This window comes from Xenopus laevis, chromosome 6S, assembly GCF_017654675.1.
Source record: "Xenopus laevis strain J_2021 chromosome 6S, Xenopus_laevis_v10.1, whole genome shotgun sequence".
Taxonomy (NCBI): Eukaryota; Metazoa; Chordata; class Amphibia; order Anura; family Pipidae; genus Xenopus; species Xenopus laevis.
The window spans coordinates 136,062,551-136,088,795 of NC_054382.1; the positions used below are offsets into that span (position 1 = coordinate 136,062,551).

General features: G+C 46.1%; 1 protein-coding gene across 1 annotated transcript; it reads left to right on the forward strand.

Moving 5' to 3' along the window:
• The first annotated feature begins 144 nt into the window (after positions 1 to 144).
• Positions 145 to 19,830, forward strand: hsf1.S (heat shock transcription factor 1 S homeolog). The gene is given in 15 exon segments (NM_001096797.1): positions 145 to 295; positions 852 to 996; positions 10,712 to 10,820; positions 11,832 to 11,968; positions 12,726 to 12,850; positions 13,274 to 13,349; positions 13,729 to 13,790; positions 15,526 to 15,622; positions 15,904 to 16,034; positions 16,110 to 16,334; positions 17,657 to 17,743; positions 18,525 to 18,630; positions 18,931 to 18,996; positions 19,235 to 19,301; positions 19,524 to 19,830. Coding segments are annotated over 14 exon segments (1,593 nt in total). The 5' UTR covers positions 145 to 295; positions 852 to 888; the 3' UTR covers positions 19,721 to 19,830.
• Positions 19,831 to 26,245: the final 6,415 nt, after the last annotated feature.

Sequence of the window (26,245 nt, forward strand, 5' to 3'; positions counted from 1 at the left end):
ATGACCCGAGTGCGTACAAATATGGCGGCGAGAGATAACGCACTTCCGGGCGGTGCCTGAGGGGAGTAATGTTTGTCGTAAAACGGCCTACTGCGCGTGCGTGGTGTACCAGTTGGTGGGCAGGATTGAAACGTCACAAGATGGCGCTGACCATGTCTCCCTCGGCCTGTGAGTCTGTGTGGATAGGCCTGTGACGTGAGTCTGAACCAGAGACCCCGCCAGGAGAGTCCGGGGAGCTCCATACTGCAGTGATACATTTACCAACCCGTCCCCGAAGTGATTTCACCCCTAAATTGTACGTGAGTTGCCTATTTGCCCCCCATACCTTGTTAATGTATCCGCGGTGTGTCACCCCCTACTTACCCCTCTCTCTGCTTATACCCCTGAGACTGTCTCTTTATGTCACCCCCTACTTACCCCTCTCTCTCCTAATTCCCCTGAGACTGCCCCTGTGTGTCACCTATTTACCCCTCTCCTTTATACTAATACCCCTGTGTGTATCAGAAGCCTATTTACCCAATAACCTAGGCACCTCCCTATAGCATATTTACACCCCAAGTTATGGTCTAAATGAGCCCTTATTCCCCATGAGGATTCTTTTCCTGCCCCTGGTAATGCCCCACCCTCTTCTCCTTGTACCTGCCCCCAATCTCTATGGTTAATAGCACAATCCCTCTGTACCTGCTCTTTCATTCTGGGAATGTTCTCCACATACAGTGTCCCAGGAATTCCTGGAATGAGGGTTGTGGCCCCTTGGGAGGACTCCCCTGTGTTTCCCCTCTTTCAACCCCTCGTCTCATCCACGATTCATCCACGTATCACTGACAGTCTGTCTTCTCTCCTACTCCCAGCTCTGCCATTCAGTCTGTGCCCTACTACATCCTCCCTATGGACCCCCACGGGACTTGTGGGGGCAGCAATGTACCTGCTTTCCTTGCCAAGCTCTGGACTTTGGTGGAAGACCCAGACACAGACCCTTTAATCTGCTGGAGCCCAGTAAGAATAATCACTCTTTTTTATGCACCATATATTCTTTTTGTCTGACCAGTGTCACTGCTGCTCTAGGTGCCGCCCCCGCTGCTACTGCTCTAGTTATGGATCTGGTGCCGCCCCTGCTGCTGCTGCTCTAGGTGCCGCCCCCGCTGCTGCTGCTCTAGGTGCCGCCCCCGCTGCTGCAGGTGCCGCCCCCGCTGCTACTGCTCTAGTTATGGATCTGGTGCCGCCCCCGCTGCTGCTGCTCTAGGTGCCGCTGCTGCTCTAGGTCTCTTTCTAACTTTCTACATAATGATAAACCTTCAAGGGAAAATATCCCCACTTTTTGGCATGAGCTCATTCAGTTGGAGGTAAAAAGGTGCATAAACACGGTCTCAACTGTCCAATATAAATATTAACATGTTTTTTTACTCAGACTTAACTGATTCCACCACAAGACTTGCAATAACTATTTCCCGGCCCCCTTATGCTCACAGTGCCATGCCCCTCTCCCCTTGTATTATAGTGAAGTGATTCTTGGTCCATCTGTTTTCATAGTGGGTGGGGCACAGATGTGCTTGTGCCATGTTTGTGCATTTGCCCTGAGTGCTGGTGTCTGTGGTTAGAGGTGCCCCAGTTCTGCATTCACCCCTCTTTGCGCTGCAGATACCAGTTGGCTTCCCTTAACCCCCTGTTCATTGTTAATTGCTATAAATAACTGCCCACTCAGTGGCCAATAATGTGGCAGTGTCCCAGTATTAGAGGAGTCTCACAGTTAATCCACTCACCCATAATTCTCCTCAATGTGATTTCCTCTTGGCACATGGCGCTTGGTAGTCTGGGAGAGCGATCTCTTGGCCTCTCGTTGGAGCAGGGTCTGCACTTATGCACAGTTGGTTCCGGCCAGGGGAGGGTTAATCTGGCGACAGACTAAACTGTTGCGTTCATTGTCTCCACGCGTGGAACCATATACACCAGGAGAGATGAGTTGTATACAAGATTCTTCTGTCTCTCCTGTTAATCCCCCAGTCGGCTCTGGCTTGTCTCTGATCCCAGGTTATGGATCCGGTGCCACCAGTGCCTCGTGTTTCTATCTGAACCCAGGTTATGGAACTGGTGCCACCACTGCCGCGGGCTTCTCTCTGACCCCAGGTTATGGATCTGGTGCCACCACTGCCTCGGGCTTCTATCTGACCCCAGGTTATAGATCTAGTGCCACCACTGCCTTGTGCTTGTCTCTGATCCCAGGTTATGGATCTGGTGCCACCACTGCCTCGGGCTTGTCTCTGATCCCAGGTTATGGATCTAGTGCCACCAATGCCTGGGCTTCTATCTGATCCCAGGTTATGGATCTGGTGCCACCACTGCCTGTGCTTCTATCTGATCCCAGGTTATGGATCTGGTGCCACCACTGCCTGTGCTTCTATCTGATCCCAGGTTATAGATCTGGTGCCACCACTGCCTGGGCTTCTATCTGACCCCAGGTTATGGATCTGGTGCCACCACTACCTCGTGCTTGTCTCTGACCCCAGGTTATAGATCTGGTGCCACCACTGCCTTGTGCTTGTCTCTGATCCCAGGTCATGGATCGGGTGCCACCACTGCCTCGGGCTGTCTCTGATCCCAGGTTATGGATCTAGTGCCACCACTGCCTGGGCTTCTATCTGATCCCAGGTTATGGATCTGGTGCCACCACTGCCTCGGGCTGTCTCTGATCCCAGGTTATGGATCTGGTGCCACCACTGCCTCGGGCTTGTCTCTGATCCCAGGTTATGGATCTAGTGCCACCACTGCTGCGGGCTTCTCTCTGACCCCAGGTTATGGATCTGGTGCCTCCAGTTCCTCTGGCTTTTCCCTGACCCCAGGTTATGGATCTGGTGCCAACACTGCCTCAGGCTTGTCTCTGATCCCAGGTTATGGATCTGGTGCCACAACTGCTTCGGGCTTCTATCTGATCCCAGGTTAGGGATCTGGTGCCACCACTGCCTCGGCTTTTCTCTGATCCCAGGTTATGGATCTGGTGCCACCGCTGCCTTTGGCTTGTCTCTGATCCCAGGTTATGGATCTGGTGCCACCACTGCCTCGGCTTGTCTCTGATCCCAGGTTATGGATCTGGTGCCACCACTGCCTCGGCTTGTCTCTGATCCCAGGTTATAGATCTGGTGCCACCGCTGCCTTGGGCTTGTCTCTGATCCCAGGTTATGGATCTGATGCCACCACTGCCTGTGCTTCTATCTGATCCCAGGTTATGGATCTGGTGTCACCACTGCCTGGGCTTATATCTGACCCCAGGTTATGGATCTGGTGCCACCACTGCCTTGTGCTTGTCTCTGATCCCAGGTTATGGATCTGGTGCCACCACTGCCTCGGGCTTGTCTCTGATCCCAGGTTATGGATCTGGTGCCAACACTGCCTCCGGCTTCTATCTGATCCCAGGTTATGGATCTGGTGCCACCACTGCCTCGGGCTTCTATGTGATCCCAGGTTAGGGATCTAGTGCCACCACTGCCTCAGGCTTGTCTCTGATCCCAGGTTATGGATCTGGTGCCACAACTGCTTCAGGCTTGTCTCTGATCCCAGGTTATGGATCTGGTGGTGCCACCACTGCCTCGGCCTTGTCTCTGATCCCAGGTTATGGATCTTGTGCCACCACTGCCTGGGCTTCTATCTGATCCCAGGTTATGGATCTGGTGCCACCACTGCCTGGGCTTCTATCTGATCCCAGGTTATGGATCTTGTGCCACCACTGCCTGGGCTTCTATCTGATCCCAGGTTATGGATCTGGTGCCACCATTGCCTTGGGCTTGTCTCTGATCCCAGGTTATGGATCTGGTGCCACCACTGCCTGGGATTCTATCTGATCCCAGGTTATGGATCGGTGCCACCACTGCCTTGGGCTTGTCTCTGATCCCAGGTTATGGATCTGGTGCCACCACTGCCGCAGGCTTCTATCTGACCCCAGGTTATGGATCTGGTGCCACCATTGCCTTGGGCTTGTCTCTGATCCCAGGTTATGGATCTAGTGCCACCACTGCCGCAGGCTTCTCTCATGGATCGGGCTATTTGGGCGGTTCCCAGTGGGCCATGAGTTGTGTAATTTATGGGGATTGTTGTAATTTTGGATACAGGATTTCATTAAGATAACCGGATGGATATTGGTACATTGAGTCAGAATGAGCAGACAGTGAGGTCATGATTTGGGGAGCAGATTAGTATCAATAAGTCCATGTGTCTGTGCTGTGTAGGCAGGGAGCCACTTACTATGAGCATCCTGTGTATAACCATGTTATTCTCCATGCTGCCCCCCCCCCCACACACATCAGTAGTTAAAGGGGAAGTATAACCTTATGGCATTTGTCTTCCTCACCATACACACATTGTTGTTAACATTAAAAATGAGGGTTGTGTGTTTTCTGGCAAATTCTTTGTGCTGCTGCTGAGAGGTAAATTTAATTCTACTGCCCCCTGCCAGTCTCTAAAAACGGCTCATTTGCTCCCAGGCCCAAAGTGTACTGACAGGACTGTAATGGCAGAGCCATGTTTATGGGCAGTACCCCCTAGGCACAAAGCATACTAATGGCAGTGAGAGACAGCATCTCAGTGTTGTAAGGTTACCACTGCTCCCCAGAGCATCAGCCATGTACTACTACTACTACTCTTCCTGTTAGTGTGATCCTGAGGAAGGGCCCTTTGTGGTTCCTGGCTTTATTCTGCTTTCTTCCCATTTTTATTGCCCCTCAACCTGCCAGAGCAGCTGCCGTGTATTTTATCCAACCACAAAATAACAATCTCCATATGCTGTTATTCCTGCAGATTTTCCCTTTCTGCCCCCAGCTGAGATGGGGCCACATCTGCTTCTGTTTTTAGGAAGGATTCAGCCTGCAGTGCTGTTACCCCTTAACTCCTAGTCACCCCCATTTCCTGGGAATAACTCCCACTGCGTGTCCAGTGTCCTTTTGTATCTTGGTTTTCACGAGTACGTCAGGCAGGTGCCATATTGATTCCCTTAGACAGTACAGTATGAGGGTATAGCTTATTGTGTGCCCAGAACATTCCTTCTCTGTATATTTGTATTTATACATATGGGAGGAGGAGGTGCCATATTGATTCCCTTAGACAGTACAGTATGAGGGTATAGCTTATTGTGTGCCCAGAACATTCCTTCTCTGTATATTTGTATTTATACATATGGGAGGAGGGAGGTGCCATATTGATTCCCTTAGACAGTACAGTATGAGGGTATAGCTTATTGTGTGCCCAGTACATTCCTTCTCTGTATATTTGTATTTATACATATGGGAGGAGGAGGTGCCATATTGATTCCCTTAGACAGTACAGTATGAGGGTATAGCTTATTGTGTGCCCAGAACATTCCTTCTCTGTATATTTGTATTTATACATATGGGAGGAGGAGGTGCCATATTGATTCCCTTAGACAGTACAGTATGAGGGTATAGCTTATTGTGTGCCCAGAACATTCCTTCTCTGTATATTTGTATTTATACATATGGGAGGAGGAGGTGCCATATTGATTCCCTTAGACAGTACAGTATGAGGGTATAGCTTATTGTGTGCCCAGAACATTCCTTCTCTGTATATTTGTATTTATACATATGGGAGGAGGAGGTGCCATATTGATTCCCTTAGACAGTACAGTATGAGGGTATAGCTTATTGTGTGCCCAGAACATTCCTTCTCTGTATATTTGTATTTATACATATGGGAGGAGGGAGGTGCCATATTGATTCCCTTAGACAGTACAGTATGAGGGTATAGCTTATTGTGTGCCCAGTACATTCCTTCTCTGTATATTTGTATTTATACATATGGGAGGAGGAGGTGCCATATTGATTCCCTTAGACAGTACAGTATGAGGGTATAGCTTATTGTGTGCCCAGAACATTCCTTCTCTGTATATTTGTATTTATACATATGGGAGGAGGGAGGTGCCATATTGATTCCCTTAGACAGTACAGTATGAGGGTATAGCTTATTGTGTGCCCAGAACATTCCTTCTCTGTATATTTGTATTTATACATATGGGAGGAGGAGGTGCCATATTGATTCCCTTAGACAGTACAGTATGAGGGTATAGCTTATTGTGTGCCCAGAACATTCCTTCTCTGTATATTTGTATTTATACATATGGGAGGAGGGAGGTGCCATATTGATTCCCTTAGACAGTACAGTATGAGGGTATAGCTTATTGTGTGCCCAGAACATTCCTTCTCTGTATATTTGTATTTATACATATGGGAGGAGGGAGGTGCCATATTGATTCCCTTAGACAGTACAGTATGAGAGTATAGCTTATTGTGTGCCCAGAACATTCCTTCTCTGTATATTTGTATTTATACATATGGGAGGAGGAGGAGGTGCCATATTGATTCCCTTAGACAGTACAGTATGAGGGTATAGCTTATTGTGTGCCCAGAACATTCCTTCTCTGTATATTTGTATTTATACATATGGGAGGAGGGAGGTGCCATATTGATTCCCTTAGACAGTACAGTATGAGGGTATAGCTTATTGTGTGCCCAGAACATTCCTTCTCTGTATATTTGTATTTATACATATGGGAGGAGGGAGGTGCCATATTGATTCCCTTAGACAGTACAGTATGAGGGTATAGCTTATTGTGTGCCCAGAACATTCCTTCTCTGTATATTTGTATTTATACATATGGGAGGAGGGAGGTGCCATATTGATTCCCTTAGACAGTACAGTATGAGGGTATAGCTTATTGTGTGCCCAGAACATTCCTTCTCTGTATATTTGTATTTATACATATGGGAGGAGGAGGAGGTGCCATATTGATTCCCTTAGACAGTACAGTATGAGGGTATAGCTTATTGTGTGCCCAGAACATTCCTTCTCTGTATATTTGTATTTATACATATGGGAGGAGGGAGGTGCCATATTGATTCCCTTAGACAGTACAGTATGAGGGTATAGCTTATTGTGTGCCCAGAACATTCCTTCTCTGTATATTTGTATTTATACATATGGGAGGAGGGAGGTGCCATATTGATTCCCTTAGACAGTACAGTATGAGGGTATAGCTTATTGTGTGCCCAGAACATTCCTTCTCTGTATATTTGTATTTATACATATGGGAGGAGGGAGGTGCCATATTGATTCCCTTAGACAGTACAGTATGAGGGTATAGCTTATTGTGTGCCCAGAACATTCCTTCTCTGTATATTTGTATTTATACATATGGGAGGAGGGAGGTGCCATATTGATTCCCTTAGACAGTACAGTATGAGAGTATAGCTTATTGTGTGCCCAGAACATTCCTTCTCTGTATATTTGTATTTATACATATGGGAGGAGGAGGAGGTGCCATATTGATTCCCTTAGACAGTACAGTATGAGGGTATAGCTTATTGTGTGCCCAGAACATTCCTTCTCTGTATATTTGTATTTATACATATGGGAGGAGGGAGGTGCCATATTGATTCCCTTAGACAGTACAGTATGAGGGTATAGCTTATTGTGTGCCCAGAACATTCCTTCTCTGTATATTTGTATTTATACATATGGGAGGAGGGAGGTGCCATATTGATTCCCTTAGACAGTACAGTATGAGGGTATAGCTTATTGTGTGCCCAGAACATTCCTTCTCTGTATATTTGTATTTATACATATGGGAGGAGGGAGGTGCCATATTGATTCCCTTAGACAGTACAGTATGAGGGTATAGCTTATTGTGTGCCCAGAACATTCCTTCTCTGTATATCTGTATTTATACATATGGGAGGAGGTGCCATATTGATTCCCTTAGACAGTACAGTATGAGGGTATAGCTTATTGTGTGCCCAGAACATTCCTTCTCTGTATATTTGTATTTATACATATGGGAGGTGCCATATTGATTCCCCTAGACCAGTGTTCCCCAACCAGTAGCTCGTGAGCAACATGTTGCTCTCCAACCCCTTGGATGTTGCTCTGTGTCCTCAAAGCAGGTGCTTATTTTTGAATTCCTGGCTTGAAAGCAAGTTTTCGTTTCATAAAAACAAGGTGCACTGCCAAACAAAGCCTTAATGTAGGTTGAATTCACATATGAGATACCAAATGGCCAATCACAGCACTTATTTGGCAGCCCGAGAACATTTTTCATGTATGTGTTGCTCCCCAACTCCTTTTACTTCTGAATGTTGCTCACGGGTTCGAAAGGTTGGGGATCCCTGCCCTAGACAGTACAGTATGAGGGTATAGCTTATTGTGTGCCCAGAACATTCCTTCTCTGTATATTTGTATTTATACATATGGGAGGAGGGAGGTGCCATATTGATTCCCTTAGACAGTACAGTATGAGGGTATAGCTTATTGTGTGCCCAGAACATTCCTTCTCTGTATATTTGTATTTATACATATGGGAGGAGGAGGTGCCATATTGATTCCCTTAGACAGTACAGTATGAGGGTATAGCTTATTGTGTGCCCAGAACATTCCTTCTCTGTATATTTGTATTTATACATATGGGAGGAGGTGCCATATTGATTCCCTTAGACAGTACAGTATGAGGGTATAGCTTATTGTGTGCCCAGAACATTCCTTCTCTGTATATTTGTATTTAATCATATGGGAGGAGGAGGTGCCATATTGATTCCCTTAGACAGTACAGTATGAGGGTATAGCTTATTGTGTGCCCAGAACATTCCTTCTCTGTATATTTGTATTTATACATATGGGAGGAGGAGGTGCCATATTGATTCCCTTAGACAGTACAGTATGAGGGTATAGCTTATTGTGTGCCCAGAACATTCCTTCTCTGTATATTTGTATTTATACATATGGGAGGAGGAGGTGCCATATTGATTCCCTTAGACAGTACAGTATGAGGGTATAGCTTATTGTGTGCCCAGAACATTCCTTCTCTGTATATTTGTATTTATACATATGGGAGGAGGAGGTGCCATATTGATTCCCTTAGACAGTACAGTATGAGGGTATAGCTTATTGTGTGCCCAGAACATTCCTTCTCTGTATATTTGTATTTATACATATGGGAGGAGGAGGTGCCATATTGATTCCCTTAGACAGTACAGTATGAGGGTATAGCTTATTGTGTGCCCAGAACATTCCTTCTCTGTATATTTGTATTTATACATATGGGAGGAGGAGGTGCCATATAGAACAGTATAAAGGCAAAGCTTACGGAGAGAACAAAGGTTTCTATAATATTTTATTTTGTGTGTTGGGGCAGAAAGTGATAGATTAAGCTGAAGAATTTGGGAATATTTTGGTTAATGTGGCTAAAGCTGGGGGCAATGCGGGTGCATAATATATGTGTGGAAGGGGTTAATAGAGCGTGAGGCGGGTCTGGCCGTCAGTTTGTCCTGATCAGGGAGCAGTAGCTGTAATTCTGTCTCCCCCCGGGTGTCTGGATCCAGTTGCTGCTCTCCATTCTCTCATCCCTGACTCCATATTTCCTGTGTCGCTCGCCAAGTGCAGCCCCGCTCACACATGGATCTCATTTGCAGAGGGATCAGCTGGAGCAGGAGGATCCCGGTCACTGGAAGCTGCTCCATGAGAGAGAGGAGGGGAGTCTCGGGGCCACGCCAGCATTGTGCTCAGCAAAGAGACTGCTACTTGGCACCACATTCTGGCCCACGCTGCTCATATTTCTATTTCCCTCTCAGCGGGATTATCATCACTAATTACACACCCAGAAGGGAGGCAAATTAAAGGCACATGTGCCCCAATACTGCTCCCTGATTGGCTGTCGGAGGTGACACTTTCACTGCTTTTAATTCTTGGGCAATTTTATTTCCATTATGTTGGGGCTTTAGTCAAAAATAGGAACCAGAATTAAAAGGTATTGGGTCCTGTAAGTGTCAGGGCACCCTCCTGTACAGCATCAACTCATCTAGGTGGTTCCTCCTGTCCCAGTCCTTCCAACCCGGATCTCAGTGGTACAGAACCAGTACTTCATTAGGCAAGGGATCAACTCCTGGTAACCAATCAGTGGAAAGCAAGAGAGCTGAAAAGCAGGAAGTAGTGTTCTGGCTATTATGTTACACATCCACTCACTCCAGCCTTTATACATTACATTTTTGCCTAACTAACTATATTAGATACATTTTTTATTTTGCACAGCCTATTTATTTACCCAGTTTTATTTTTATACTGAACTGTTCTTCTCTTTCTCATGAGTGTGTATGTTGTGCTGGCCCATGCAGTTCCCCCGACTGTATTTATTTCCATAGCGCCCACATGCCCCCCAGCGCTGTACAACAGGAGGGTGTCAATGCTGGCACATACAGAAGCTGCCCTGCTCATCAGAGCTTACAATCTTTCAGTGAACGGGGAGTGAGACACAAGGATTGGCTTTTCTTGCACCCATTAGGCCCTCCAAAGGTTTCAAAAACTGTTAAAAGATTCAAATATAAATAAACAGATCACAGTAGAACCCCCATTTTACAGCCCCTGATTTTAAGTTTTCTCTCATATTACATTGTTGTTTTCTGGTCCCACCTATATATTACAATACATTACCCTCATTTTACATTTTCCTGGATTTTACACTTATTTTTTTCTGGTCCCCTGAAAAACTTAAAATGGGGGTTCTACTGTATTAATAGGAAACACTAATGTATTTAATGGTGACTTTCTGTGAGATCAGCAGCTTATCAGAGCCGTAAATTCTCTCTTTCTGGCTTCTTATAAGAAATGGGAATATTATTGACCCCCTTTTATTGACTCTCTAATCTTTATTCTCCTCTTTCACCAGGAAGGGAACAGTTTCCATGTGTTTGACCAGGGACAGTTTGCCAAAGAGGTTCTTCCAAAGTATTTCAAGCACAACAACATGGCCAGCTTTGTACGGCAACTCAATATGTGTAAGTTTCTCTCACGCTCTCATCAATGTGTAAGTCTCTCTCACGCTCTCATCAATGTGTAAGTCTCTCACACGCTCTCATCAATGTGTAAGTCTCTCGCACGCTCTCATCTACGTGTAAGTCTCTCGCACGCTCTCATCTATGTGTAAGTCTCTCGCACGCTCCCATCGACGTGTCAGTCTCTCGCACGCTCTCATCGACCTGTAAGTCTCTCGCACGCTCTCATCGACATGTAAGTCTCTCGCACGCTCTCATCGACATGTAAGTCTCTCGCACGCTCTCATCGACATGTAAGTCTCTCGCACGCTCTCATCGACATGTAAGTCTCTCGCACGCTCTCATCGACATGTAAGTCTCTCGCACGCTCTCATCGACGTGTAAGTCTCTCGCACGCTCTCATCGACGTGTAAGTCTCTCGCACGCTCTCATCGACGTGTAAGTCTCTCGCACGCTCTCATCGACGTGTAAGTCTCTCGCACGCTCTCATCGACGTGTGAGTCTCTCGCACGCTCTCATCGACGTGTGAGTCTCTCGCACGCTCTCATCGACGTGTGAGTCTCTCGCACGCTCTCATCGACGTGTGAGTCTCTCGCACGCTCTCATCGACGTGTGAGTCTCTCGCACGCTCTCATCGACGTGTGAGTCTCTCGCACGCTCTCATCGACGTGTAAGTCTCTCGCACGCTCTCATCGACGTGTAAGTCTCTCGCACGCTCTTATCAACATGAGTAAGTCTCTCGCACGCTCTCATCAACGTGTAAGTCTCCCGCACGCTCTCTGCTCCTCAAGTCCTGTTCACACTCTGCAGTCATGGAAGGTCTCTGCATTGATGTTTCCAGTATTCCTTCCTTTTCCTTCCAACCGTTTGTCCTGGTTCTTTGTGTTTCTGGGACAAACTGGGCCGGATCTTCTCCTTAAGGATTTGTCCTACATTTAGTCATGTCCCCAACTACCAATGCAGCACTGGGCACATTCACTTTCACCCCATTGTATGTTCTGCTCTCTCTCTCAGATGGGTTTCGGAAGGTTGTCCATATTGAACAAGGGGGCCTGGTGAAACCTGAAAGAGATGACACAGAGTTCCAGCATCCCTACTTCATCCGTGGTCAGGAGCAACTTCTGGAGAACATCAAGCGCAAAGTCAACACCGTGAGTAGCAAAGAGACTGAGTGAGGGGTGATTGCAAAGCACACACTGCTACTCCTGGCACTGGCAATATCATAATGGCACGGGCAATATCATACTGGCACGGGCAATATCATACTGGCACGGGCAATATCATACTGGCACTGGCAATATCATACAGGCACGGGCAATATCATACTGGCACTGGCAATATCATACAGGCACGGGCAATATCATACAGGCACGGGCAATATCATACAGGCACGGGCAATATCATACTGGCACGGGCAATATCATACTGGCATTCTTGGGCACAGACCAGTAGGATTGGTCCTTTCTCAGTAGCAGAATAACATTGTACTTTTGGGTAGAGAGTAACACTGCACTGATGGGGGCAGAGACATAGTCGAGGTACTTTGGAAATAAAGGAATAATATTCTTATTCTGGGAAATACTGGTTTTCTCAGAGGCAAATTAATTCTACTGTTACTCCTGGGAATGGAGGGGCTGTGCTGCTACTGTGCAATATACAGTAATGATATTCATACACTTGAGTGTCTCATACGGGTCATTTTGCATATAGAGGTCTAATATCAGTTCTGTTGAGAGTGTGAGGGTAGAGGAGATCACTATTATTACCTTTAGAAATAAAAGAATGAAATAGAACCTTTAGTAACAGAGGGCTGGTGTTGTTACTCTTGGGAATGAGAGGGGATACAAGGATAATGCTGACAATAGGGGTGAATGAAGGGGTTAGTGTGACCCGTCTCTTCATTATCAGATGTCTGCAACAAAGAGCGACGAGGTGAAGGTGCGACAGGACAGTGTTGGCAAGTTGATATCAGATGTACAGAGCATGAAGGGCAAGCAGGAGAGCATTGATGGCCGGCTACTCTCCATGAAACAGTGAGTGGGGCAAAATTTATTTTCAACATATTACTACATTGTACTTTGTAATTGTTCCTAAACCTGACTGTTTTGCCAACCTGGCTGTCACTTCTCAGCCTGTCAGAGTTTCTAATGCTTACCAACTACTGCAGCACAAATATGGCAGCCCCCACACAGAGGACCATGGGGGTAAGAAATTTAATGGAAAAGCATCAGGCGAATACTTTTATGGCAAAATTAAAAATAGCATTCAGTGATGTTATGATGGATATAAAAAAAAAAAAAAAAATTATTTTCTGGTGTCAGTATCTCTTTAAAGGGAAACCCAGGGGCAGGTAATCTGGATCCTTTCCCTTAGAATCACCTGTAAGTCAGTGCTGCTGCCTGTGAGTGAGGCTTTGCTAATCATCAGACTTAATTGGACTATTTAATGCTCTGCAGTGAGAACGAGGCCCTGTGGAGGGAGGTTGCGAGCCTGAGGCAGAAGCACACTCAGCAGCAGAAAGTGGTCAATAAGGTAAGTAGCCAACGGGACTTATGCTGTTACTATAATCATAGAAATATAGATGAGAGGGATGAGAGACTGAGGGATGGATGGCAGATAGATGCTATAGGTGTAGATGGATGGAACATGATAGATATATAGATGATATATAGAGATATATAGATGAGAGATATAGAGATGAGATATAGATGAGAAATATAGAGAGATAGAGAGATATAGAGATATATAGATGAGATATATAGATGAGATATAAAGATGACCGCTGCAGCTAGGTTAGAGGAGACCATATTGGGGGACAGGTTGGTACTGCGGGAGGAGACTGTACAAAGATGCTGGAGCTTTTTTCTCTTCCCTTTAATTCCTGAATGTTTTGACTCTGCTTTTCCTGCAGCTCATCCAGTTCCTGGTCTCATTGGTTCAGTCAAACCGGATCCTGGGAGTAAAGAGGAAAATGTAAGTACCACAAGGGGATCAGATCTCTGGGGGAGACACAGCAAGTTGGCTTATCCATTAGATCCAGGGTAAGTATATTGTCTCCCTTGTTTGCTCTAGCGCAGTGATCCCCATCCAGTAGCTCGTGAGTAACATGTTGCTCTCCAACCCCTTGGATGTTGCTCTCCATATCCTCAAAGCAGGTGCCAATTTTTGAATGCCAGGCTTGGAAGCAAGTTTTGGTTGCATTAAAACTAAGTATAGTGCAAATTAGAGCCTCCTGTAGACTGCCAGTTCATTTAGGGGCTACCAAGTAGCCAATCAGAGCCCTCATTTGGCACCACAAAGGACTTTTTCACCCTTGCGCTGCTCCCCAACTCTTTTTACATTTTAATGTGGCTCACAGGTAAAATAGGTTGGGGACCCCTGCTCTAGCGCATTCATTACTGGCGTATTTCTGGCCAGAGACCGGGCCCGGTGTAGAGGCCGGGCCCGGTGTAGAGGCCGGGCCGTCACATAAGTAAGGTTAAGATTCTACGTGACCAGAACTGTACTGAAGCCCACTTGCACAATATGAGTCTCTGAACCTTTTAGATTATACTGAATTTATTTGGATCTGTAGTGCCACCTGCAGGAAATGTCTGTACTGCAGTTTAAGGCTAAACACAATTAGTTATGCCACTCTTCATTGTACCATATTGATTCCCTTAGACAGTACAGTATGAGGGTATAGCTTATTGTGTGCCCAGAACATTCCTTCTCTGTATATTTGTATTTATACATATGGGAGGAGGAGGTGCCATATTGATTCCCTTAGACAGTACAGTATGAGGGTATAGCTTATTGTGTGCCCAGAACATTCCTTCTCTGTATATTTGTATTCATGCATATGGGAGGAGGGAGGTGCCATATTGATTCCCTTAGACAGTACAGTATGAGGGTATAGCTTATTGTGTGCCCAGAACATTCCTTCTCTGTATATTTGTATTTATACATATGGGAGGAGGAGGTGCCATATTGATTCCCTTAGACAGTACAGTATGAGGGTATAGCTTATTGTGTGCCCAGAACATTCCTTCTCTGTATATTTGTATTTATACATATGGGAGGAGGAGGTGCCATATTGATTCCCTTAGACAGTACAGTATGAGGGTATAGCTTATTGTGTGTCCAGAACATTCCTTCTCTGTATATTTGTATTTATACATATGGGAGGAGGAGGTGCCATATTGATTCCCTTAGACAGTACAGTATGAGGGTATAGCTTATTGTGTGCCCAGAACATTCCTTCTCTGTATATTTGTATTTATACATATGGGAGGAGGAGGTGCCATATTGATTCCCTTAGACAGTACAGTATGAAGGTATATCTTATTGTGTGCCCAGAACATTCCTTCTCTGTATATTTGTATTTATACATATGGGAGGAGGAGGTGCCCTATTGATTCCCTTAGACAGTACAGTATGAGGGTATAGCTTATTGTGTGCCCAGAACATTCCTTCTCTGTATATTTGTATTTATACATATGGGAGGAGGTGCCATATTGATTCCCTTAGACAGTACAGTATGAGGGTATAGCTTATTGTGTGCCCAGAACATTCCTTCTCTGTATATTAGGAGTGAGTATAAAGGATTCAGACCGTTAGAGCTGCCATGTTGGATTGTTGTTTGGTTGGAAGGAGTTGCCATTAACTCTCAAGCTGATCTGTACTAACATGTTTATCTTCTCTCTGATTGGTGTGTTTCTTCCCGCAGCCCCCTCATGCTGAATGACAGCAGCACAGCCCACTCCTCACCCAAGTACAGCCGTCAGTACTCGCTGGAGCACGTGCACAGCAGCTCCACCTACCCAGTAAGTGGGACTTCTCTCTGTTTCTCTGAGGGGTGCAGGGTTGTTTCTTGCAGTTTGGGATCAGTGACCCCCCCATGACATTTGAATATTGAAATGTTGCTCCTTTAGGTTCATTTTCAACATGAAAGTGAATGTAAAGTATAACTTCCCCTTTAAGCTTAGGAGCATATTTCTTTTTTTTTAATTTGTGTCACAGTCCGGAGACCCCAAGTTTCCTGCACCCCAATCCCCCCCCCCCCACCTCTTTGTGCTCGATTTCCAACTTTGCTTTCTGGTTCCAGGCCCAGGTCTCTGGATTCACAGACTCCGCCCTCTACTCGCCAGACTCCTTGGCAGGACCCATTATATCCGACGTGACGGAACTCGCGGAGTCCAGCCCCTCCCCCTCCCCATGTCCCAGTTTAGAGGGCAGGTGAGCAGGGAGGGGTGCGGCACCTTAACCCCATGTGCAATTCTTCTCCATCCTCACTTCACCTTTACCTTTTAGCCCCAGTCCAGTGATTCTGATCAAGGAGGAGCCACTGACGCCGTCCCACAGCCCTGAGCAGAGTCCTGCGCCCCCTAAACTGGAGGACACCCCAATATCGCCATCCACCTTCATAGACTCAATTCTGCAGGAGAATGAGGCCAGTGTTTGTCCCGGTGGCAATAAAAATGGAGTCTCTCAGTCGCACCCCCCTGAGCCCTGCCTGAGTGTGGCCTGCCTAGACAAGTATGTTGGCTACCTTTATTTACTGGCCATTGCCTAAGGCTGGGCAAGTGTAATATCATTGGCAGCAAAATTAACTGCCATCTCCTTTATTATATAAGCACAGGAGATCTGTACAGCACTAGCTGATGTTGGATGTGAATAATAGGAAACCATGGTAACCAGTGTATGGTATAAATGAATAGAGACTGGTTATATGTTACAAAGGGTTAATGCCCAATAAATGCTGCAGCTTTTTTATTTCATCCATTAGTGACACAGACACAAGTTGATCAGCAGCTTCTTGAGCTTATTCACCTGTAGCTGCTCCCTCCATATTTGTATGTGCACCTACCTGCTTCTACCTACTTCCTACTTGTTTCTTCCATCTGCAATTTCAGCTTTTTGCTCTAAAATCTTATAGTCCACGTGCCAATGCCCCCCCCAGTGCCCTGCTGAGCCCTTCTGCCCCCAAACCTCGTTATTTCCCATGCACCTTCATTCTCCCAGCATGCCCTCTCCCTGCTGTCACTGCTTTACTGTATGCTGCACTTACATTTCCCAGCATGCCCTGCTGTCAGTGCTTAACAGTATGCTGCACTTACATTTCCCAGCATGCCCTGGTATCAGTGCTTTACTGTATGCTGCACTTACATTTCCCAGCATACCCTGGTGTCACTGCTTTACTGTATGCTGCACTTACATTTCCCAGCATGCCCTGGTGTCAGTGCTTTACTGTATGCTGCACTTACATTTCCCAGCATGCCCTGGTGTCAGTGCTTTACTGTATGCTGCACTTACATTTCCCAGCATGCCCTGGTGTCACTGCTTTACTGTATGCTGCACTTACATTTGGCAGCATGCCCTGGTGTCAGTGCTTTACTGTATGCTGCACTTACATTTCCCAGCATGCCCTGGTGTCAGTGCTTTACTGTATGCTGCACTTACATTTCCCAGCATGCCCTGGTGTCAGTGCTTTACTGTATGCTGCACTTACATTTCCCAGCATGCCCTGGTGTCAGTGCTTTACTGTATGCTGCACTTACATTTCCCAGCATGCCCTGGTGTCAGTGCTTTACTGTATGCTGCACTTACATTTCCCAGCATGCCCTGGTGTCAGTGCTTTACTGTATGCTGCACTTACATTTCCCAGCATGCCCTGGTGTCAGTGCTTTACTGTATGCTGCACTTACATTTCCCAGCATGCCCTGGTGTCAGTGCTTTACTGTATGCTGCACTTACATTTCCCAGCATGCCCTGGTGTCAGTGCTTTACTGTATGTTGCACTTACATTTGGCAGCATGCCCTGTGTGTGGTTCCCATACTCTTGTCTTTATCTCTTTCAGCGTTTCTAGCAGCCGTCAGATGTCTGAGGTCTCTCGTCTGTTCCCCACCTCCTGTTCCTCAGTGCAGGGCAGAGCGGAGCCCCCCGGGTTAGATATGGCTGTGTTTGTTCCTTTGCCCTTGGACACTTACCTACATTCTGCCCCATTCATCTGTTAAAGACTAAATTCAGCAGAAGTATATTTAGTGCCCCCTCCCTCACATTCTCAGTTCCTCCACATAAAGCCAGACAGGCTGATGATCAGCTCATCTCCGACTGCTGATGGGATGCCGCCTGCTCCTCCATCTTGGTGCAGTGATGGGCACAGCTGTACGTGGCACTTGCACACTGACACCAAGAGAAATGTCAGAAAACAGACCATTAGCCCCGTGTGGCATCAGCCTCAGACTCTCACTAATATAAACCCACAACCATCCTGCCCCTTGTACCCTTTCAGCCACAAATGGCCTTTCACTGCAATTCTAAGCACAAAGCTCCCCCCTAGTCCTGTTGTCCCCATTTCTGACCCCTACGCACATCTTATTGCCTCCAACTTTCTTATGCTTCTTAAAGCAGTTTTATGTGAATGACATGTGGAGCTCCTCGCTGTGCAAGCCACCTTTTCACCCCTCAATCTGGATTTATTTGGGGGGGGGGTGATCCTGTAGCAAGCAGATAGCTGACTGGCCTAAGGTGCAAGTCTTGGGCCAACACAATGTTTCTGGGCACAAAACACACACAACTTGCATCAATCACCCCCCTATAGAGAGGAATCATTCCTCATCCCCCATCTCTAGTTACAACACTGCATAGACTACTCCTTCAGAGCCACTTACCTGCACCTCCCATGTTTCCCTCCCTCAGTCTCCCTTGTGTTTCTTTCCCTTCAGGATGGAGCTAAATGACCATGTGGACACCATTGACTTCAGCCTGGACAACCTGCAGAACCTGCTCAGCGGCCAGAGCTTCAGTGTCGATACCAGTGCTCTAATGGATGTGTGTGGCTCCCCCACATTTACCCTAAAATACCCCCCTCCCCCCATGTGATTCCTCATTTGTCTTTTTCTCTCCCCCCATGTTGTTCCTCTACTGCAGTGGTTCCCAGACTGTGTGTGTCAGTCCCCTGTTCCCTCACACTCTCCCCTCCTTTCCCTCATCTTGTTCTTTTATTTGCTCCTGTTCCACATCACCCTGTGTCATTCTGCTCTTCCTCTGCTCTCTCCCTCCCCGTCTCCTCTCCTTCCCCCAATTCTACAGATTCCAATTCTCCCCACTCATTACTGTGTTTCATTCTAGCTCTTCAGTCCGTCCTTGGGAATCTCAGAGCTCTCCCTCCCCGACCCCGACTCCAGCCTTGCCAGTGTGAGTAGCTGCCCCATATATGTCTATTTATATACGTTTGTATGTACCAGTCATTTGCTGGATTCTTATGGCTTCACTGGCTGTACTGCCTCAAATATCTCATGTAAATATGGAATCCACTTGCCTCCCCCTTGCACCTACTTGCCCCTTCCACACACCCTTGTGCCAGTCTACTAGTCGCTGCTAATGAGGGACAGGGGCTGACTTTGTCTGTAACTAATGGCCCTGTGTGTCTCAGATCCAGGAGCTGCTGTCGTCTCAGGATCAGAAGGCGTCGGAGACAGAGTCTGGAACACCTGACACAGGTACTTGCACAATCCCCTGCAATTCACAGTTGGGCCAATTGAGGCTTTTGATGGGTATTTTTGTTCAGACTCATCTAAGGGGTCTTCATATAAATGTATTTTTACATCCCCTGTTGCTAGCCCCTGCATGCACGGCATCACTCGGTCCCCCCAGATATGTGGATATCCCATTATCCCCCCACAGGCTGTTCATTCCTCTCCCTCATCTCTCTCCTCCTGCAGGGAAGCAGATTGTCCATTATACGGCTCAGCCCCTCATCCTTATGGATTCCACTGACTCGGACCTTCCCATTCTCCTGGAGCTGGAGGGGGATGAGCCGTACATTGAAGAAGAAGGGGATGATTATTCAGAGGATCCCACCCTCTCTCTGATTTCTTGGGACCCCCCGAGCAAGCCAGCTGGCTCCAGCATCTCCTAGGAACGGAGGGAACTTTAATGAAGTGTGTGTGCTGCTGCCCGAGTGTCTGCATGCCAACTGGGACTGGCCTCCTGCTTGTTCTCATCTTGCTGCAAGATGGGCCAATCGGATGCTTTTGGCTTGTGTCTTTTTCTACTGGTGGAGCCTACTGTGTGGCTATTTGGGGGACAGCCCCCCCGGTGACTGGGTTAATGCCACGGCCCTGGGATTTCCCACTCACCATGACGGCGTAGGGATCTGTGGGATTCGGGGCAGTACTCTCATAGTTACAGAGTATCCAGGGTTCTGCTATTTTCCAGCATTTATTCCAAGATTTAGGGCAATCCTTACTGCTTCATATCATGTGACGAGTTACATATTATTATTATTATTATAGTTGTTGCTGGGTTTGGAGTTTAACTCTATCTCTGGGCATATGGTGCAGTTTGAGGTCCAGTTTTTTTTTTTACTTACCCTAAAGCACCAGTTTTCAGGTTCTGCATTTTCCTGTTTACCTCTCCTATGCCAATATTGGGGCTCATCAGCCAGCAGCGTGGGTACCACTGCAAAATATGGCCACCCGCCCAAACCGTTTCCTAATGTCTCCCCAAATATGTGTTTGTTTCTCACCCCCTTTCCACTGCAGTGGGGTTCATCTTCCAGAAGAGATGTCATTTGATGTGCCTTTGGGCCCCCCCTAGACTTAACACTGCCCCCCCCCCCGTGTGAAAGGTTTGTTTTGTATTGTAAGTCTTCTTGCGTGTGTTCACCCCGTGCCAAAACCTGCACCCTATAATATCCGTGCCTCCCTATCCTCTCATATGCCCCAGCCCTTAACCCATTCTTGAACTGCCACCTTACCCCCCCCCCCAGCCCATGCCATTGTGCCACTCAGGTCTGTGACTGCAGCCGTTCTCTGCTCCCAGTGTCGACCCTTATGGGCCTGTTTGGGGGGGTTTGTGTTGGGGCCAGGTTTGGGTTCAACTAAACTAGTCTGTAACTGGATCAGCTGTACAGTTATTTACACTGTAACATCATTATGATAACACCATCCATATATATGTAATGAGTAGTGTTGGCTGGTAAGTAGGTGAGAGAGGGGCATTTGTATAAATAGGCAGCACAAACATGAGATCATGGAGGTGCCATGTGGCTCTATTCAGCAGCACAGGGGTCTGGAGGAATGAAAGGAACCCTAAACCCACATTTGACGGGAAATGTGAAGTTAATATCTGTCCTAATTTAGTTTTAAATCTTATTAAAAGCGTGGAGGCAGCTATTGAGCCAATGAGAAGCTGGCCAGTCCCACCTTGGAGCAAGCACTCAGATTAAGCACTCACCTATGCTATATATTAATTGGCCATGTAGTTCCCCAGCTAGGAGCAAACCCTTCCATTTATGGGCACCTTTAGTGCTGGGATCATATCTGGTGGTTCATGGAAACACTACAGCCCCTTAATGGGTCAATCCTGTACAGAATCAAGCTGGACAGAAGCAGACATGGAGCTGTGCATGTTATGGCCACAATTGTATTGGCACCATAGCCTGAAAGATCAAAACAACAACAGCAGGTGGAGCTCCAGCTCTTCTTCCTCATATGCTGCACAACCACGGCACCTTCCCATCTAATGAATGAACCAATAGCCGTGCAACATAGAGATCCCCAGGCTTCATCCAGACACCAACCAAAAATCATACTAATATTTTCATTTTAACAAGAAGAAAATGGGGGAATCTGGTTCCAGACCATACACTGGTTTTGTATCCGCTCCAATGGGTCGTCTATTTTTAAGATTCGGAAAGGGTAAGATCCTAAGGGTAAGGGGCCTGCGTGTGTTGTAGAATAAAATATGTGCTTTGTGGCCCTCAAAGTGTTCACTCATAGACTTTCTCTATTTCTCACATCTTACTTTATCTCTTTCTATTGAATGATAAATCTCACATCTAGAGTCCTTGCACTGAAGACCCTGTTGGTATAATTATGTAGACTAGAGCTAGATAAATAAACAGCAGCTGCCACCAAAAATATCGAACTAGCATCTTGGGATGAAAACAGTTTGGGTTGTGGTGATGTCCAGATCCTACTCAACAGACCTGTATGTTGGCCTGTGAAGTTCCTAGGGACTAGACCAGTTTGTTGGGTTTTGGAGAAGTGAAGATCCTAGTGACTAGGTCAGTTAGTTGGGTTGTGGAGAAGAGAAGGTCCTAGTGAGTAGGCCAAGTAATTGGGTTGTGGAGAAGTGAAGGTCCTAGTGACTAGGCCAGTTGGTTGGGTTGCGGAGAAGTGAAGATCCTAGGGACTAGACCAGTTGGTTGGGTTGTGGAGAAGTAAAGTTCCTGGTGACTAGACCAGTTGGTTGGGTTGCGGAGAAGTGAAGATCCTAGTGACTAGACCAGTTGGTTGGGTTGCCGAGAAGTGAAGATCCTGGTGACTAGACCAGTTGGTTGGGTTGTGGAGAAGTGAAGATCCTGGTGACTAGAGAGATTGGTTGGGTTGTGGAGAAGTGAAGATCCTAGTGACTAGACCTGTTGGTTGGGTTATGAAGGTTCTAGTGACTAGACCAGTTGGTTGGGTTGTGGAGAAGTGAAGATCCTAGTGACTAGACCAGTTGGTTGGGTTGCGTAGAAGTGAAGATCCTAGTGACTAGACCAGTTGGTTGGGTTGCGGAGAAGTGAAGATCCTAGGGACTAGACCAGTTGGTTGGGTTGTGGAGAAGTGAAGATCCTGGTGACTAGACCAGTTGGTTGGGTTTTGGAGAAGTGAAGATCCTGGTGACTAGACAGATTGGTTGGGTTGTGGAGAAGTGAAGATCTTAGTGACTAGACCAGTTGGGTGGGCTGTGGAGAAGTGAAGATCCTAGTGACTAGACCAGTTGGTTGGGTTGTGTAGGTCCTAATGACTAGACCAGTTGTTTGGGTTGTGGAGAAATGATGATCCTGTTGAATAGACCAGCTGGTTGGTTAAAGTAGCTTTTAGTATGTTCTACAAAAGCCAATTCTTAGCAACTTTTGCAATTTGCCTTCCTCTTCTGACACCAGCTTTTAAATGGGATCACTGACTCCAGCAGCCCTAAGAACAATTGCTCAGTGAGGCTACAATTTTATTTTTTCCTTTTACTACTTCTCTTTTTAAGAGAAGTAGTAACCACTTCCTGGTTGCTAGGTTAAATTGAAGCACAGCAACCAGATAGGTTCTAATATTTCAAACTGATTTAATTATCTTATTGTTCAACAGATTAACAAATTAAAAAATTAAGACCAATTGCAAAATGTCTCAGAATAGCATTCTCTATATCAGCGGTGCCCAAAAGGTAGATCTGAATCTGCCAGTAGACCTTTAGCTTCAGACACTGTCAACAACCACCTATTTCATGCTTTTCATTCAGATACTTATTATGTTAAGGTTGCACAAGAAATAGTTTGTTAAATATAGCAATATAAATTCTCTCATAAATCCATATCATTTTTAAGTAAAAGTTTCCATGGAACAGAATGCTAACATTGCTTTTATGGATGTAGATCTTAATGGGACAACATCACTAAAGGTAGACCCTGCATTAGTAAAGTATGGGCTCTTCTGCTCTTCATCTTACTAAAAGTTCATGTAAAGTACAGCAACCCCTTACGAATCCTCCTCTCTTTGGGGTAAGTCAGGGAACAATGCCTCATGTGTTAGAACCGTTGGCAGCTGAAGTTCTTGCTAGAGTCATTAGGGCTTTTGAAAGGAAGTATGATGGAGTAGTATGATGGGAGAAGAGCTGGTACTTTTGGGCACCAGGAAACTTGGGATAGAAGCTGGTACTTTTAGCCACCAAAAGATTTGGGAGAGGAGCTGGTACTTTAGGGCACCAGGAGACTTGGCAGAAGAGCTGGTACTTTAGGGCACCAGGAGACTTGGCAGAAGAGCTGGTACTTAAGGGCATGTTGCTGGCAGAGCAATGTGTGGGCCTGGGATTGGAAGAGCAGGAGTTGGGTGAGGTTGGTATGGTTGGGCAGCTGTACCCCACTCCTGCTACTTTGAGTTCTTGTGTGTTGTGTCTGGCACACAAAGCACCTTTAATGCTGAATTGTGAGTATCCAGGGTTTGTGTAGGAGGGCAGAGCGGACACACCTATATATTTACATACTGATTTGTTAATATGTGTGTTTTATTTGGGATTTTTACATTTCTGTATATTCCTCTCTGTACAAATAATATAAAGTTGTGTATATACTTTTGTGTCAATTTACTGTTAAGCACAGCGGCACAGAGACAGACCAGTAAGAGGGAAAGGCAAGGCCTCCACGTTAGAATTATCACGTCATTTACTTACAGGACAGGAAGCATGGCAGCACCCACTGTGCCCAAACTGAACCCTTGTCTGGCTCATATATATATAGAAGCAGATAATCACCCGGTATTTGCAGTAGGCTCTGTATTTGTACCTATTGTATAAGCCATGTACATACTTGATGGTACAAACACATATATATATATATGTAGGAGGGCAGAATTCTCTCTTATTCCCACCAGCCCTGTTTTCCTTTCTATGGGAGAATAAGTCTCAAGCTGGGAATAGGGAAACCATGGCATAAGAATAGAGCAGGAATGATCTTCATCTGCCCCATGTCCAGTGAGCGACACAGTGGAGGAAATGTTAAATTCTTCCTGAACCAATCAATAACCATGGTCATGATACTGGTGGGGATTGGTTGGCACCAATAAGCATTTCATATGATGTTATTCCGTGGCATGGCAAGTACCCACCATCAGGGGGCGATGTTTCCTCTGTCCGCATCTCATTCAGGGATGTGATCATTCTCTCAGCCACGGTCACATGACTTTGCTCAAGCGACACAGCCGCTGGGAAAGGAGGAGCCTATGGTTGTCGAGGGGTGGGGCTGCCTGTTGAGGGGGATGCCAAGTACTGGCTGGAGAATGGTAGGACCATTAATATGATAGCCATAACCATGGCACCTTCCCATGTTTCCATATGTGAATTGTGGTTGCTGGTAGCCAGAATCTTAATATTGCATGGGCTGCGCAGGCACAATACATTGAGCAACTGCTGGGGGACCATATGGGTGGGGAAGACATCAGCAAGAGAAGCAGATAAAGCGTTTAAACCATCACTAACTTCCTCTGATATATCATTATCTTCTTCTATAATTACACCTCAATCTCAGCCTTCCCCTGTCTGGGCGTGTTCTCTGGCTCTGATAGACATTAAGTGAAAGTATCAAGGGCCTGGGGGCTCCAAGTGACGTGCACCTCGCCCTTTATAGTGGAACCATCAAGTTGAGGCGCTAAGACTTCCCTCAGGGGGGATGTCCTCTCTTGCTGGGCAAATCTTACTGGGGGTTTAATTGTTCTACCTGCTCTCATAGTAATGTGTATGGGGGTTGATTAATGTGCCTGGGGTGTGGGATTAATCTGTTCAATAATAGTTTGGATTAATTGGTTCATAATTTTGTAACTGGTTTAAGGATTACGGGGGATCTGGCAGCTGTGAGTACTCGGTTCTTATCTGCCACTACATTGGGAAGACCCGGCAGATGGGGCATTACCTTCTCCAGCAGAACAGATTGCTTCTATATGGGCTAACCTTTCTTCTAACTCCTCTGTTGGGCTAAACTCTCTTCTTATTTCTGCCATGCTTTTGATAAGGAGTTGGATGGTCTTGGTGTGGTATGTATATCCAATTTAATAGGACAATACGGTTTTACTTCTAGCTTAACAGCCATTGGTCTTCTGGCTTTATGGGTGCTGGTAGATGTAGGGACATGTTTGGTTTATCGTACAAAATGGGATTCACCAGTGCTACCAATTCCTTCATTGACCTTCATATTGTTGTTTTGCTTTACCAACAAAGTTTCAAGAAATCGCACTTTGGGCAAATCAAAGGTGCCACACCCTGGTCATATAAGCTCTGGATCCCTCGTAGCACAAACGGACACAAATTACAGAAGGCCCATACTTTCTCCATGTGCAAGTTATTGACACCATCCCATTCTCAAGTTTGTTACACCACTCTTTAGTACTGAGTACTTGCCACTCTGGATATCTCATTCCCCATCTCTATTCCTGCTGGGCTCTGTTTCTTTTCACTTTCTCTCTTTTAAAGAAGGGAACCTCCACTTTCTGACCCTCGTCACTATCTCTTACTGTTGTTACTCTTTCTTATATCACCATATGGGGCAACACCGATCTCTCCAGTTTGCCGTAACGACAATTGCACAAGGCTAATAAGAACACAAATACAATCACCAAAACAATCATTAGCCAAGTCCATGGGTCCCATTGAAACAACAAAGCAATCGTTTATCACATTTAGGTTTGGCTTCAAAACTCAATGAAAAACTGCAGCTTTTTTCTTAAGGATCATTGTTCTGTGTTCAGTAGTGAATGAGCCCAGCAATTAGTTCTCCTGCTCAACTCTTAATTATTCTATAATCAGAGCCAGTCAGACTATATCACTCTTTGACTAAAGCCTCTGGAAGGAAATCTCAACCTTAATTTAACATCTCAGAAGATTGAGTCACTTTCTAATGTGTTTCTCCGGAGGG